This window comes from Xenopus tropicalis, chromosome 4 (assembly GCF_000004195.4).
Source record: "Xenopus tropicalis strain Nigerian chromosome 4, UCB_Xtro_10.0, whole genome shotgun sequence".
Taxonomy (NCBI): domain Eukaryota; kingdom Metazoa; phylum Chordata; class Amphibia; order Anura; family Pipidae; genus Xenopus; species Xenopus tropicalis.
Genome location: NC_030680.2, coordinates 133,014,751 through 133,031,564, shown reverse-complemented (window position 1 = coordinate 133,031,564; position 16,814 = coordinate 133,014,751). Strand labels below are relative to the sequence as shown.

Here is a 16,814-nt window from a genome sequence, read left to right as displayed (position 1 = left end):
ATGTCAAATGCTCGGTAATGTTATATCTTTGTACCCAAGAACACGGGTTTTTAAGTCAATTTGTGGAAATCATTTTACGAAAGATTTGAAGTTTGGCAGTTTCCAGTTGAAAGACATTTTACCCATTTTGAACTCTTCAAAATGTGTAGGTTCCTAAAATATATGGGATTTTTGGGTAAACTTGCTGTTAGGGGCTTCTACGAGACATGAATTCAGGCAATGTGTATTGTTTGTGGAGGGTTTGTGTGCAATATTTATATTTTGTGGTCTCTACCCGCCAAATATTTGGATATATATAATATCCTGACTTCAGGTCAGGGCTGTCCAAATGGAATCCTAGGGGCTTGATGTAACCCCATAAAAGACAGATATGGCCCCAGGCTCCTAACAAGCACCATAAACTTCTTTGTATGACATCCTCAGTTTACTATAATCTGACCCAAGTACGTGGGGTGTGCCAAACACTCTGCCCACCAGGCCCGGACTGGCAATGTGTGGGTTCAGGCAAATGCCAGAGGGGCTGCTGTAAGATGCCATAGATCAGCGGTCCCCACACTACGGCCTGCGACCCCCTAGAGGAATTTACCCCCCCCCCCCACACTGCGTCCTCACCCCTGGCAGTGGACAGAGAGGACTCAGGGGAGGACGGACTGCAGACTGGGGTGGAACTGGTACAGGTAGGGTGCAGCACTAATGAACGAAGCGCCGGGGGTAGGGGTTGGGGGGTAATGCGAACAGTCGGGGCCACAGTTTGATGGTGGCGGGGGGCGTGCGGTATATGAAAGAGGATTTCCACAGCAACAGTCTGCTGACCGGGTGGGGGGGTGCTGGTGATGGCATTCCGGAACAGTCTGAGGGGCCCTTGATACACCCCTTGGGTCAGAAGTTTGAGGACCCCTGCCATAGACAGTCACTATTTATTGGGCTGGTGGGGGGGCTGTTTGGGCCTCTGGGTACTTGGAATGCCTGAAATCTCATATTGAACCTCCTGCCCTCTGCCTAACAAGACTTTTAGCAGTGTGATTTTGGAAGAAGGCCAATCCCACCCCTTTCATAGTCGTCCTACATCTAAATATATCCTGCAGATCTGTTGCCCTATTAAAAAAAAATAACCTGCAGGGAAAGATGTTCTTAACTGCAATCAGCCATAGGATGCTACTTTTACTTCAGTAACCCATATGACTGAAGGTCCGCACAGCCCACTGGGATAATTACAAGTAGTCAATTAGATTGACTACTTGACTCCCTTCAGCACCCAGACGCCCTTTTAGCGCCTCACTTTCCCCACCCCTAGTCCCTTCCGTGTGCGACCCCTGTCCCCCCAGCTCCGTAACCCACACCTCACCCTTATCATTCCCCCCAGCATCTCCCCAATCCCGCCGCTTTACGCACGACAGGGGCGGGGCCTGTGCGATTCTGGAACGCCCCGTTACCGTGGAGACGGGAATAGCGGTCTCCTTAGTGATGCAAACACTGTAACCGTGTGAGTGCGCTGCACATGTGGGGGTCAGTGTGTAAGTGCAGGTAAGTGGCACACTGTAGGCAGGAATGGGCTCTTTATATTGTGTGGGCACTGGCACCACATACAGAAGGTGAGTGTAGGAATGGGGCATTGCTGGAAGGGGAGGGTACAGACACTGTGAATGCTGCTGTGTATAATGTGCATACAGGCACTGTATATGAGTGTGAGGGTGTATAAAGGCTTACTACTGGCTGCCTGCAGTGAGTATGCGCATAGGTACAGTCTATGCATCCTTTGGTTCAACTTCAGGTTAACTTTTAGTTGTCATAGAATGGCCTATTCCTAGCACCTTTTCAACTGGTCTTCATTTTTTTATTGTTTATCGTTTATGAATTATTTGCCTTCAACCTCTGATTCCTTCCAACTTTCAAACAGGGGTCACTGACCCCAGTAGTCAAAAACTATTGCTCTGGGAGGCTACAATTATTTTTGCCATTGTTACTTTGCATTACCTGGCCTGGTTGCTAGGTTAAATTGGACCCTAGCAACCATATAGCCGCTGAAAGTCCCAACCCAGAGAGCGGCTGAACAAAATAATTCAGAAATTGCAAATAATAAAAAATAAAGACCAATTGCAAATTGTCTTAGAATAGCACTCTCGACATCATACTAAAAGTTAATTTAAAGGAGAACAATGCCCCGAAGGCCAATTATAGCTATCACAGCAAATCAATGTTCACCCTCAGTCTCACGCTAAAGGTTTTAAGGCAACAAAATAGGAATTCACCCAAATCTCAATAACACATGGTTTGTAGCTGCCCCCCTACGGGCCCAGCACCACAGTTCGGGGCACCACTGCAATAGATTATTGGAGAAGTTGCATCTCCTTTTAACTTGTGAACTGGGTAGAATTACTGTGTGTGAATGAGGCCATCTGATTCCCTTCAGGCTCAGACTGGAAACCTGTGGATTCAGGCAAATGCCAGAGGGGCTGCTCTAAGATGCCATAGACACTCACTATTTATTGGGCTGGGGGGGGGCTCTTTGGGCTTCCCTTTAACATTAATGGGTACAATGGTGATCAGAGTAATCAGTTTGTAGCACCCATGATGATGCTTAAAGGAGCCTGTGAATACAGACTTGGTTTGGGGGTATAAGAGTAAAGCATTTAAATGCCCCCTACCACCTGCACTGTGTAAGCAGTCTGCCTTTGTACAATACACAGTAAGAATGAAAGGCTGCAGGCTGTAATTCTATGTGAATATTCTTTCTTTACATAGAATCCACTCATGTTTCCTTCTCCAAATTGATAGCAGCATTTCACTCTTCAGCTCCAGTATCGTGAAGCAACATGTCTGCCATGTCACTGGAACGTTCCATCGGCTCCCAGGAGGCATCTATGTCGGCTGTGGGATCCAGTAAGTTAATATCTGGTCTCTCAATAAGATCCACGGCATCTGAAGCCTTACTGATTCTGGGCTTTCTGTTTGGTGTAGCTGTAACTAAGGAGAAATAAATTGCCTCTATAAATATGTTTACTGTTATTACAGGTATGGGATCTATTATCAGGAAGTCCATTATCCAGATTAAAGAAAGACCCCTTACCTGGAAAACCCCAGATCCCAAACGTTACGGATAATAGATTCCATACCTGTAATTATATATTAAACCAAATGCCTAAGCAGTGACGTAAATAGACGTTATTGGACCCCACAGCAAAATCCCTTTAGGGGCCTCTCCTTAACAACTTTGCTGTATGGGTGTCATTCATACAGATAAGGAGGAGTTTATTATACAATTAACATGGGAAGGAAAATCTTATTAAATATTTTGCGGTACTGCTCTGAGTAACCAATTGATTTTTACAGAGTAACCTTCATTTTCATTCTTGGTTTATTACACAGGAGGCCTGCGATCCAGCTCCCATCTTTCTGCCACACGTTCTGTTTTAAACTCAGCCAAAACTGATGTGAATGTAAAATCCACAGGTTCAGGTACTGTTTAAATGACAAATGAAGTAGTATATCACTACTTAGAACATATACCTTGTCACACCAGTGACCCAGTTGCAAAATGATTTCTATTTATTGAGTTGCATGTATAATTTCATTATGGTAAGGGTACTGTTTAAGTAACATCTCCTGCAGGAGGTCCTTGGGTGTCTATATAGAAAATACGCCCATGGGTAAGAGGTACATTTATGGAATGTTATTGAGCTGCCCATACTTTTCCTACCCACTATTGCTTTTCGTTTGGGTACCACTATGTTTAGGATCCAGAAGGAATTCCTGTTTCCTTCTTGGCCTATCATGCCCTTCCTTTATCCTAATTATTACCCAATTCACTCTTTCTACTCTTCACAGCTGGTGTAAAGAAGAAGAGCCAGGTGGACCAGAATCCTTTCAAGATTCCTCCAGATGTTGATTTTTTTCTTCTTAGAGACCAGGAGAAACTGAAGAAAGAAAAGGTATTAAGGAAAGAACAGAGTGACATGGGCATAATTTAATTTCAGATATGACAGGCAATTGGGAACTGCACTTTATGTTTCTCAGGCGCCTTTATTGGAGTTCCTCAAAGAAGCAGGACTGTGGCAAGAGACACAGCAGCCATATGCCATAAAATACATTGATACAATATAAGCCAGGCTATCTTAGGGCTTTAATTTCTTTTAAACACTATGTCTAGTGCTTAAATGCAGTTTAATTTAAAGGTATGTTAAGCTTTACTTTCACTACAGGAGAAGGAGCGCAATAAGAACCTGAAAGTTCATGAGAAAACAACATATACGACAAGAATGAATGCAAAGCTGGCTGGGTTACGCAAAGCAATAGAGAACGAGGAGGCAGAAGAAAGCACAGATAGAGATCAAAAAGCCATGGCAGTACCAGAAAATCCTTCATGGAAACTGGCAGTTACGAGAGGTATGTGCAAGTGCAAAATGCACACACAAACCAGAAGGGACAGAAATGACATAGCACAGTGCATAACCCAGGTGTTTCTCTTACAAGTAGATCACAGTAACCCTTCCCTACTCTCTCATTGCACTATGCTATGAATACCCACTTCTACACTTAGCTTTTGACACAAGTACCAAATGAATGGAATATTTTGTACAATGGACCGTGGGGAAGTTTGTGTGATTGTACTAGCCATTGTAAATGACCCCTCCGGTGTTTGATCCTTACACAGATAATCTTCAGCAAAGAAAGGATTTCTTAAGGATGAGAACGATTGGATGGGTACCAATGTTTCTCATCTTCATTAATATATTGATCTTTTCTGTTTTAGATGGACTGGCACAAAGGGAGAGCCTGCACGAGTATATTAATAAAAAACGAGAGATGTTCCTCCTGGAGGTGAGCTGGAACTGTTGCAGTTTAGCATTTGCCTTTTGCATGGGAATAGATCTTTTGCTTTCTGCATCATTTACCCAGTGTAATAGTATGGTTACTACTGTATATAAATTACTTTTGTTATACTTTTCGCTGGCTTCCTGTGGGTAAGCAGAGCAGGATATATAACTGATCCTAGAGCTACTGGTACAAAAGCTAGCTAAAATAAGCTAAAACAGCACATGGATTATATGTCCCTTACGTTTTAATGAAGTATTTACAAGCAGAAGGCCCATTTATGAATGCAAGTGCAACTTAATGAAAATTTATAAATGCAGGAGCAAATTAGCAACTGCTGGGAAATTGCACTCAAGATTCGGCACAAGATTTTCTTAGTGCATGAGAGTCATGGCACACCACTGTATGTGGAGTTTTAATTATAGCATTAGTATGTTACTCACTAGATGCAAGTAATTTGTGCATGCATCCGCAACACACTAAGGGAACCCTGGAACTCCCCAAGGCAGCTAATAATTCCATGGCTTACATTTGTCTGCGTGCCCTATACTTTGCACCTTGCATGCATCACTGGTTCCCTCCTGCGTGGGAACAACCCGTGCTGTATTGAAGTTATGCACAGAATAATTCCACGAATCCCAAATGACTAATACTTTGCATCCCACATATTAGTATTCCCTCATAGTTAAACGAGATGAAATCCAGAAGCTGGAGACCATGGCGGCAGCAGAAGAGATGAAGTTGGAGAAGGCTGAGCAGTATTTGGAGGAAGATGCCGTGAGGTTCGACGAGTTTTTGAAGCAGAATGACCGGAACTCTGTGGAAGCCTTAAAGCTGTGAGTGCAGAGTTACTTGCAGTGTTCCAAATATCTTTTGGGATGGTTCACCTTTTAATGCAGCAGTACAGAGCTGCAAGTTTTGAAGGACCCAGAGAAATGATCAGAACCATTGATTATAAATAGGGGTTGCAACCCCTAGACTAATACTCTACTTCTAGTAGAAATCTTTTTCAAGATTAGTTGTCCTTTAAGCACACAGCTCTTCTTGGCTCTTTCTTTTAGACAAAAAATAATTTCTGTTGAATGGCTGGAGCCTATACCCTCTGTATGCTATACGTGTAGGTCAGAACCTACACCCTGCTTAATCCCTGCTCTCTTCTGTGTGACTCCTTTCTCAGGGCTGACAAGGAAACCAAGGCAAAAATGGAGAAGGTTGCGCAAATCAAAAGTCAAACTGCACTTATGATGAATACAAAAAGGTAATAACTGTTATTTGCTTTGCTTTCCCCAGTCAATTTAGTTTAAAGCCTAGCTTAAACACAATTAAATTTGCCTTTAAGGCCAAGTAAAACTGTAGCATTTTCTCTGGGAAGGGACTGTGGCTGTGGGATAGCAGGTATAGTAGGGAGAGATGTTGCCTATTGTAGCAGTGGGGGGATAACAGCCTCTGGGAAGGGACTGGGGCTGTGGGATAGCAGGTATAGTAGGGAGAGATGGTGCCTATAGTAACAGTGGGGGCATAATAGCCTCTGGGAAGGGACTGGGGCTGTGGGATAGCAGGTATAGTAGGGGTAGATGGTGCCTATAGTAGCAGTGGGATAATGTACTCTGGGAAGGGACTGTGGCTGTGGGATAGCAGGTATAGTAGGGAGAGACGGTGCCTATAGTAGCAGTGGGGGGATAATAGACTCTGGGAAGGGACTGTGGCTGTGGGATAGCAGGTATAGTAGGGAGAGATGGTGCCTATAGTAGCAGTGGGGGGATAATAGCCTCTGGGAAGGGACTGTGGCTGTGGCATAGCAGGTATAGTAGGGAGAGAAGGTGCCTATAGTAGCAGTGGGGGGATAATAGCCTCTGGGAAGGGACTGGGGCTGTGGGATAGCAGGTATAGTAGGGAGAGATGGTGCCTATAGTAGCAGTGGGGGGATAATAGCCTCTGGGAAGGGACTGTGGCTGTGGGATAGCAGGTATAGTAGGGAGAGACGGTGCCTATAGTAGCAGTGGGGGGATAATAGACTCTGGGAAGGGACTGTGGCTGTGGGATAGCAGGTATAGTAGGGAGAGATGGTGCCTATAGTAGCAGTTGGGGGATAATAGCCTCTGGGAAGGGACTGTGGCTGTGGGATAGCAGGTATAGTAGGGAGAGATGGTGCCTATAGTAGCAGTGGGGGGATAATAGCCTCTGGGAAGGGACTGTGGCTGTGGGATAGCAGGTATAGTAGGGGGAGATAGTGCCTATAGTAGCAGTGGGGGGATAATAGCCTCTGGGAAGGGACTGGGGCTGTGGGATAGCAGGTATAGTAGGGAGAGATGGTGCCTATAGTAGCAGTGGGGGGATAATAGCCTCTGGGAAGGGACTGGGGCTGTGGGATAGCAGGTATAGTAGGGAGAGATGGTGCCTATAGTAGCAGTAGGATAATAGCCTCTGGGAAGGGACTGGGGCTGTGGGATAGCAGGTATAGTATGGAGAGATTGTGCCTATAGCAGCAGTGGGATAATAGCCTCTGGGAAGGGACTGTGGCTGTGGGATAGCAGGTATAGTAGGGAGAGATGGTGCCTATAGTAGCAGTGGGGGGATAATAGCTTCTGGGAAGGGACTGGGGCTGTGGGATAGCAGGTATAGTAGGGAGAGATGGTGCCTATAGTAGCAGTGGGGGGATAATAGCCTCTGGGAAGGGACTGGGGCTGTGGGATAGCAGGTATAGTAGGGAGAGATGGTGCCTATAGTAGCAGTGGGGGATAATAGCCTCTGGGAAGGGACTGTGACTGTGGGATAGCAGATATAGTAGGGCGATGATCAGAGCAAATCCATGATGCCCCTGCATGTGCCCTATCAGTTGTTCCAAGCACTTAGGCAAAGAGTCTGTCATTGCATATATATATATATATGTGGTTTTTGGTACCATATTAATATTACTAACATTACTTTTCCCCCTTTCCTCAATGCCAGTGACATTTCCAAATGTGAAGAGATCCTAAGGGAATATCTGATGTACAAAGAGTTCCTCTACAAACTATCCCCCAAGGAATGGAGAGAAGAGAGGGAAAGGAAGAATTTAGAGAGAAAGAAACCTCCTGCTACTCCTTTGCCTGTGGAAAAGGAGAAACAAGCTGGCTCCCTATCTAAAGTGTCCATGTCTCCCGATATGATAAAGAGTAAGCTGAGTGGGGGGGCAACGTGGTGCCCATGCATGATAACATTACGCTAAATTGGAACCCCATCAGCCTTTTTGTAGCCTTACTGAATTGTCTCTTGCCATGTAATAACCCATACAAACCATTCCCCAGAGGCAGAGAGCAGATCGTCAGTACAAGGCATGCAGAGCAGAGACTCCACTAGAGATGGCCGCCGACTTTCCAGGCAAAGCGTTAAAGGACCAGCAGCTAAAAAGATGTGAGTGTGAAGGAGTCCTTACTTTTAGCATGTTAGTGATATAGCAAAGTTTGTCATCAGTGTTGTAGTGGACATTTAGGGTGTATTAGAGACCCGGACATTTAGGGTCCCCCTGGAAGCTGATGGATGGAAACAGTGGTCTAGAGGTTATAGTGTATAGGCTTATGGTTGGGCCCACTGTGTACTGTCAAGTCTAGTCGAGTAATTGTAAGGGGGCACAGCAGCAGGGCTCAAGGCTAGCAAGATTGACAAGCTCTCAATCCTAACCACATGTATTTTAATGAGGATGTCTATCTTCCAACTTGAGGTGATCTGCAACTCAACCCAGCTTTCCTTGACAGACAAATTCTAAAATCTGTAGTTTAAGTTCATCTAAAGGAATTCAGGCTGGACACCCCCTGGGTATGCAACAACCTAAAATTAAGTGATATCCAAGATGATGGAGGGTGAAAGTCCCGCTGATCTAAAGTTTAGGTTGTGTGGGCGGAAGATTTTTAGATCTTAATACCATTATCAGCCTCTGCATTGAGCTCACATCCTCCTTTGGACATACAGTGGCCTACAGCGGCAGCCACATATTTTTAACCTATGTTGTCTGTTTCCACAGGAGTACCCCAGCACAGGCAGAAGAAGAGAAGGATGCCACGGACAGCTTGATATCCTCAGACAGCGAAGAGGTTGGCATCACATAAATAGTAAATATAGTAAATGACTACTGTGTAGCAACAAAGAGCAACTGTGCAGGGATCAGGGGTAAAGGTACAGAAAACTATAGTGAATGCACTGTTGGCTAAACATTTCCTCTCCTTGCACTCAGTATACCTGGATAATATATGTATATTTATTTTCAAGCTTTAAAAATACATGCAGGGGTTATTTCTAAAGATCTGTTGCGCTAATATGGCAGATAGCAGCCTACACCCGGAGCCACTGCGTTGGCTTGAGTGCAGGCACACGGAGCAGATTTTGACCTTATAATGCACAAGTTTGCATTTAGGAGCCGAAATCCGCTGATTGTGGCCCTTCACACTAGGGGGGAGATTTACTAATCCACGAACGGACCGAATGCGTTTTTTCGCAATAATCTGTATTTTTGCGACTTTTTCGTTGCCGTTGCAACTTTTCCGTATGTCCCGCGATTTTTTCGTCGCCGTCGCGAAAAAAATCGGATTGGTTTTGCTGCCGTTTACTATCGCTCAATACGAAAAAATCGCGACGAATTAGTCGCGCAAAATACGATAAAGTCGCGACGGCGATGAAAAAGTCGGAAAATTATCGTTTCCAATACGATTTTTTCCCTTTCGGGATTCGGATTCGTGGATTAGTAAATCTGCCCCTAGGTGTCCACTCACACAATAAAAGAGATCTATGGACTAGCAGAGCTTATTTGGTTGCCACCATCAGGACATTCACACAACCCCGTAGTTCCCTACTCGGCAGGCTTACAAACACTGCCACCCATACACTATTGTTTGCAGAGCCTTTAGACCAGATAAAGGGCAGCAGGGTAGGTGCAACGGGATTTCTTGATTGACCTTATATATATATGCCATCTTCTATGTCCATTGTTATAGCGTTACACCTCCATCAAGCCGTATCCTTTCTTGGTATTGCATGTTCAGTATGTTTGCCATATATTGGCCTGACAGTATATAAGGATGTGAAGCTGAGCTATACCCTTGGGAGGTGTCATAACAAACTGTGTCTAACTGGACTCACTTTCCGTTCCCCAGGAGGCCGAGCTGTATTTCAATGATCCACAGCAGCTGCTGGACATTTTCTCTGAGCTAGAGGAGCAGAACCTTTCTTTGATCCAAAACTCACAGGAGACAGAAGAGTCCCTTGAGGAAATCAAGCAAAATATTGCCATCACACAGGATAAAATGTAAGCACGGCAATTGAAGTTTCAGTGCCAAATACTCCCTAGTAGCAGATAATGCTGGAGTGAAATAATTCAATTCAGGCCTTGCCAGACATATATAGATAAGCCCTGAAAGTAAGCCTGCCCTAAGAGCTTGATGACTACCAGTACCACAGGGACCATCAAACTTGAGAGGGAGCTACAAGAGAAATGCCACCAGTATATGCCAGAGAACAAGATCAACTTTCACCTACAGCAAGATCTTGTTTTCTATACACCGAACCCAAAACAGTAAAAACTGTAAAAACCAGTACAATATGTGCAATAATAACGCTGGCTACTAGTCCATCTGTCCTGCATAGGCTGTTACATTATGCCAGTATGCCAGTGCTGCCCTAAAGTATGTATTCTGACAAACTGATGATTTTTTTCCTCAGGGAGAAGGAGACGCGGCAGCTAAAAGACCACATTGACCATCTAAAGGCTTCTATTGTTAAAGAGGAGGAGAGGGCAGCTGAGCTGGAGCTGAAGTCTCGAGTGTTTGCTTTTGGGCAGTACAAATCTGAAGATCAGGTTGGCAACACAGTTATACACCAGTTACTCCCTTTATATTTGCATGTGTACAGCCTTAGCTGAGCTATCCTCTATAGATCACAATAGAAGAGTACAGTCTTTATATTTTGTAGACATTATGGTAGAATAAGCACTGTGACTGCATCATCTGTTTTTGCCACTTGGGGTGCTAATTTTTGTGCTTAAGGCCTCAGCTTTACAATCAATATGGAGTGGCCTTTTCCTATGTTAATTGAAAAAATACTGAGAAGTTACATTACACAATAAGCTATGACTCTTTGCTGGTAATGTCAAACCAGGTAATTAGACCACCCCACAGCAAATAAATAGCCCCACAATTCCTGCAGCTCTTCCCTATCATACTAAATGGAAAACAAGATATCACTTGTAGGACACAGAATAGCGCCTGTCTTCACCGCAATGTTATATTATTCTCAGGAAAAGATGCTGGCAGCACTGGGAGAGAAAGTGGAGGAAGTGTACCGAGCGTGCATTGGGGAGAATCGCTCAAACTACAATGTCCTACAAATGCTGATGGCAATAGAGCATCAGCTGGAAGAACTGCTGGACAATATTGAGATGATCCCTCAGAAGAGGCTGGAGATTGCAGAGAAAGCCAAAGAAAAGGAAAGGAGGCTGAGGTGAGGACAAGCAGGCCTGAACCCAAACCTACCCTGAGATATGGATAGTAGGGAAACATGTTACTCTCGTCTTGTCTTGTGTTAGGTTCTTATGCTCTAGTACTGGTAGAGACGGCATGGCAGCACCTAGGTCCATCTCATAGCGAGCCTAGTGCAACAGTTAAACCTATTTATACTAAGCAAAAAGACTTAAAAATCTGGAATTTTATCATGAATAAAGCGGTAATACATTACGTCTAGGATGGCACCGCATTGTGGATTTGGTTTTTCTACTTACTTTTTCTACTTGCAGGTTTTTTTTATCACCCCGGGATTTTGCTAATTTGCTTTTTCAAACAAGGCTTTGGCCGAATCCTTCATGGAAGAAGCATAGTTCACATATCGTGGGCTATAGTAGTCACTATATATATTTGGGGGCCGGATTAAAATAAAATAATGTCGTTCAAAGAGGTCATTAAAGACTTTCCTGTTCCCACTGACTTTATTTTCTACCGACTTTTTTCAGTTAGCCGAAATGAACAGCAGGTGGCACTGTTCAGTTAACTTTTCCTTTAAAATAAACATCCCTTGGATTTCCTCCTTCTTTACAATACATAAAACCCTTATTTCCAATGCTTTTCCTCAGGTTGAGAGAGGAGAAAATTAAACAGCAGAAGCAGCATCAGGAGGAACGCTTGCGGAAAGCTCTAGAAAGAGCCCAAGCCGATCCCAAGAAAACAGTAAGTGAGGTTACACCAAAATGAATGCAACATGCTGAAAACCTATATGTGGGGTATATATACACTTTAACTGCCTGCGTTCTCTCTTACAGACTGGCAGGAAGCTCATGTCTCGCTCAGACCCTCCGGCCCCCAAGCTCAGAATAGACAAGGACCAGGATAAGATTGACAAAGAGAAGGAGGAAGCGTTGCTCTTTTTTAGTTAGCCACAAGGAGTGAATGTTTGACTGTAACCTTATTGGTAACATTGCTAAACTACTGGGATGGCAGGCATGGCAATTAGAGATTTATTAGGCAAATATACTCTTCCACTACAGGTACAGCTGAATGTCAGCCAGGGACAGACTATCATGGTTCCCAGGAATACATTTATACAGGTATGGAACCCATTATCCAGAATGCTCTGGACCTGGGGTTTTCCGGATAAGGGATCTTTCCATAATTTGGATCTCCTACCTAAAGTCTGCTAAAAACATTATTTAAACAGTAATTAAACCCAATAGGATTGTTTTGCCTCCAGTAAGGATTAATATCTTAGTTGGGATCAAGTACAGGTACTGTTTTATTATTACAGAGAAAAGGGAATCATTTAACCATTAAATAAACCCAATAGGGCTGTTCTGCCCCCAATAAGGGGTAATTATATCTTAGTTGGGATCAAGTACAGGTACTGTTTTATTATTACAGAGAAAAGGGAATCATTTAACCATTAAATAAACCCAATAGGGCTGTTCTGCCCCAATAAGGGGTAATTATATCTTAGTTGGGATCAAGTACAGGTACTGTTTTATTATTACAGAGAAAAGGGAATCATTTAACCATTAAATAAACCCAATAGGGCTGTTCTGCCCCCAATAAGGGGTAATTATATCTTAGTTGGGATCAAGTACAGGTACTGTTTTATTATTACAGAGAAAAGGGAATCATTTAACCATTAAATAAACCCAATAGGGCTGTTCTGCCCCAATAAGGGGTAATTATATCTTAGTTGGGATCAAGTACAGGTACTGTTTTATTATTACAGAGAAAAGGGAATCATTTAACCATTAAATAAACCCAATAGGGCTGTTCTGCCCCCAATAAGGGGTAATTATATCTTAGTTGGGATCAAGTACAGGTACTGTTTTATTATTACAGAGAAAAGGGAATCATTTAACCATTAAATAAACCCAATAGGGCTGTTCTGCCCCCAATAAGGGGTAATTATATCTTAGTTGGGATCAAGTACAGGTACTGTTTTATTATTACAGAGAAAAGGGAATCATTTAACCATTAAATAAACCCAATAGGACTGTTCTGCCCCCAATAAGGGGTAATTATATCTTAGTTGGGATCAAGTACAGGTACTGTTTTATTATTACAGAGAAAAGGGAATCATTTTTAAAAATGTAAATTATTTGATTAAAATGAAGTCTATGGGAGATGGCCTTTCCGTAATTTGGAACTTTCTGCATAATGGGTTTCCGGATAAGGGGTCTGATACCCGTATTTATTTCTGTAAGTTCAGACTGCATTTATGCACCTTTTCTACCTAAGTCCAGCTGAATGAGCTCATACCAGAAATGGAGGTACAGTAGAGAGGAGGTACGCTTCTTTTACATTTTTTCTCAGAAGCCACTAAAAATCAACGTAACTCCCAAGAACACATAAAATGCAGGAAGAAAAGAAAGACTCTTAACTGTTCAGGACCGTTTATAAACTACATAATTTCCAGGAAAAAGTCATTTCTGGGTATGTAAAAGTGGAGTTTTACTGTATATTTTCTTTATAAAGTATAAGTAGGCCTTTTATTTTAAAATCCCCTAAAATTACTCCATACAGCCCCCAGAATAACATACCTTTCTCCCTGCATTCAGATTTATTTGATTTCTCTTTTACAGCCAGTACAGTTTTTTTTTTACTGATGTCCTTGTCTAGTGTGAAGCTCCGCCCCCTTTTGCTTTCTGAGCACTCCTCTAACTATGAAGACCTCAGAGAGGTGCCTACTGGGCATGCTCACTGACTCAGCTCCAATTAAAATCAAACAGGCATGGTCAGTAGGCTCCTCCTTGAGGTCATTACAGTCAGAGAGAGGGAGTGCTCAGAAATCAAAAGGGGGCGGAGCTTTACACTAGACAAGGAAGTAACAAAAAGAGCTGTAGTTGAACTGGCTGTAATAAAAAAAAAAACAAAATAAATCTGGATGCAGGGAGAAAAGTATGTAATTGTGGGGGCTGTACAGAGTGATTTATAAAAAGAAAAAGTTTACTTATTCTTTAAAGGCAAAGGAAAGTCATATTTTTTGTTAAGCTCACTAACCTAGGAGCACATCTTCATCTTCTCTAAACAACAACCAGCTTACCACTTCGCTTAGACCTTTATTTCATTGGCACTTGAAGACGATATGCTTCATTTAAGGGCTATGGCGAGCTACTGCCATCTGGTGGGAAACCAGGTGCCTGTTATTTACTAGCAGTAAAAGTAAAGTGTGCGATTGGATGCTCACAGGGTGATGATGGACAGAACTTGCTGCTCATGGTTTGGCACAGAGAACAAATGCACTGTATGGACTTCTCTGTGTCAGTGCTGACAGTATATAAATAGATGAACAATGATATTTGGACAGAGGTAGAAGCCAGCTCCAATCAGGCACACTAAAGATAATGAGCAGTTGCTGATAGAAGGAAGCACACACCACTCATTTTGCCTCTATTTAAAGAGATACTGACACCACAAATCTATCATAACATTGTCTTTACATGTTATTTATAATTGTGCCTAGAAAGTATTTGCCTGATGCGTTTACATTGCCTATCTGATCCCCATGTACCTTTTTGAGGGGGCGGCCATATTTGTGCAGTAGTAGTGCATTAGAAACTCTGACAGGTTGAGAAAGGACAGTCAGGTTGGCAAAACAATCAAAATTACTTACAAAAGCAGCCCTATCAGTGAAAAAACTATTAACATGATCTATAGGGAACTATTAATGTACATTCATATTTTAAAGGAGAAGGAAAGGCAAGAACTAAGAAAGCATAAGAAAGGTCTATGTAAATACAGCCATAAGCACTCACAGAAATGCTGCACTGTGTCCTCTGTCAAAAGAAACACAGGATTTCTTATCTTCTTTTGTGTACGTTTGTCTGTGTCAGTAAAAAAAATTCCTTCAGGGGATGGCCTGAGCCTGCTCAGTTTGCTCCTCTCTCCCCCTCCCAACTGTGCTGTAATCTGAGCTACCAGCAGCCACAGCTGCAGCATGGAAGCTAGTGAGACCAAGCTAAAATGGCCACTGCTATCTTAACCAAACACGAAGCTTTTAGGGCTGTTTACTCAGGTACAGTAATGCTTTCTACACAGTAAATATAGCCTTCTGGATTGCACTATTGGGATTAATCTATTGATAATAAAATGCCAAAATGCCTTTCCTTCTCCTTTAATATCAGTATCACTAAGTCTCAGGAGTCAAAAAAAACCTCAACTGGGGTCCCAAAATATAAAGTGGCCCAATCTAAAGATCAGAATAATATCCAAGCTGATTTCTGTTCATGATCTTCTTGTATACCTGTATTATGGCAATGACTTATGGCAATCTCTGAACCTATATGCAAAAACCTTTCCTCTAACAGACCTGCTGTACAGTTTTTCTATTACACTATATTGCCCCTCCCTTGATTAATATGTGGAGCATATTCTGCCGCAGTCAAATATTATTTGTAAAGCTGTACAATTAAATATGTACCATACACAAGAACCATGCACAACCTGCAAAAATATATTCTTATAAATGGTGCATAGTGAGGTCATTTCCATGACAACTATAAATTGTGTATTATTAAAAAATTATGTATTGTAAAATTAATGAACTGTATAAAAACAGGAAAAATATAAATGCAAATAAATGTATTTTAATACAAAAAAGCAGTTTTGCATCTGTATGTATATTCCTTAACGGTGTCTCCATGACAAAACGTAGTGGAAACAGTTAAGTGTTGGGGTAAAGCCAGAGTGGACCTGGCACGCCTCCTTAATTTGTCATTCAAGTTCCCTGTGTCCCCCGAGAAATTACTGTATGGGCACTGGGATGTACATCTGTGTAGAGCAGTGATCCCCAACCCCTTGGATGTTGCCCCCAAAGGTAGTTATTTTTGAATTCCTGACTTGGGGGCAAGTTTTGATTGAATAAAAATAAGATTTCCTACCAAATAAAGCCCCTGTAAGCTGATAGTGTGCATAGAGGCCCCTAATAGCCAATCTTAGCCCTTATTTGGCTTGTCCATTAACTTTTATGGTGCTTGTGTTGCTCCCCAAGTCTATTTACATTTGACTGTGGCTCACGAGTAAGAAAGGTTGGGGATCCCCTGTCTAGAGGTACCTGAATAGATCCATGCTTTAAAGAAGTATAATTAAAGTAAAGGAAAGCTCATCTTAAACAAACAGCCAGTAAGTGACTTCAGGAAGAGCTTTGTTATAGTTCAGGTACCACCAGGTGTCAACAAGGAACCCCATATGTAGTAGATATTCAAATACACACAGATTATAAACTTAACAGGCACCTATCATAGTAAAATGATTTTCCCCCATTGGAGGTGCACACTCTGTTTGGGGAAAACAATACTATTTGGGCCAGAAAATTCTCCCAGTAAAAAAAATGCCACCCCCACCAGGAGGGGGGCTCTTGGTTCAGGCGGCCATGCTGGGATTCTAAAGCATGTGAATAATGAGAAACGCTCCAGCCTGCTTATTACAAAACATAGCTGCCCACACTGCTAGTGCAGTAGGAGAATTACCTTGCCCAAATAGTACTATTTCCTAACCGGAGCTCAGACTATATTAGTC

The 16,814-nt window shown here is 42.7% G+C and overlaps 1 protein-coding gene across 3 annotated transcripts; it reads left to right on the top strand.

The window, feature by feature from the left end:
• The first annotated feature begins 1,441 nt into the window (after positions 1 to 1,441).
• On the top strand, positions 1,442 to 12,441 carry cfap100 (cilia and flagella associated protein 100). Of its 3 annotated transcripts, none has more exons than XM_012961780.3 (16): positions 1,442 to 1,524; positions 2,794 to 2,880; positions 3,367 to 3,456; positions 3,826 to 3,929; positions 4,200 to 4,383; positions 4,751 to 4,818; positions 5,485 to 5,648; positions 5,990 to 6,070; positions 7,762 to 7,967; positions 8,100 to 8,205; positions 8,813 to 8,882; positions 9,939 to 10,090; positions 10,504 to 10,639; positions 11,078 to 11,280; positions 11,906 to 11,999; positions 12,092 to 12,441. In XM_012961780.3, exons 2-16 carry the CDS (start codon positions 2,814 to 2,816, stop codon positions 12,203 to 12,205), a joined length of 1,839 nt encoding a protein of 612 aa, XP_012817234.1. In that variant the 5' UTR covers positions 1,442 to 1,524; positions 2,794 to 2,813; the 3' UTR covers positions 12,206 to 12,441. The 3 variants fall into 3 exon arrangements, with proteins under 3 accessions (XP_012817234.1, XP_012817233.1, XP_012817235.1); XM_012961779.3 differs by having other exon boundaries at positions 1,460 to 1,524; positions 2,743 to 2,880; XM_012961781.3 differs by having other exon boundaries at positions 1,466 to 1,524; positions 2,776 to 2,880.
• Positions 12,442 to 16,814: the final 4,373 nt, after the last annotated feature.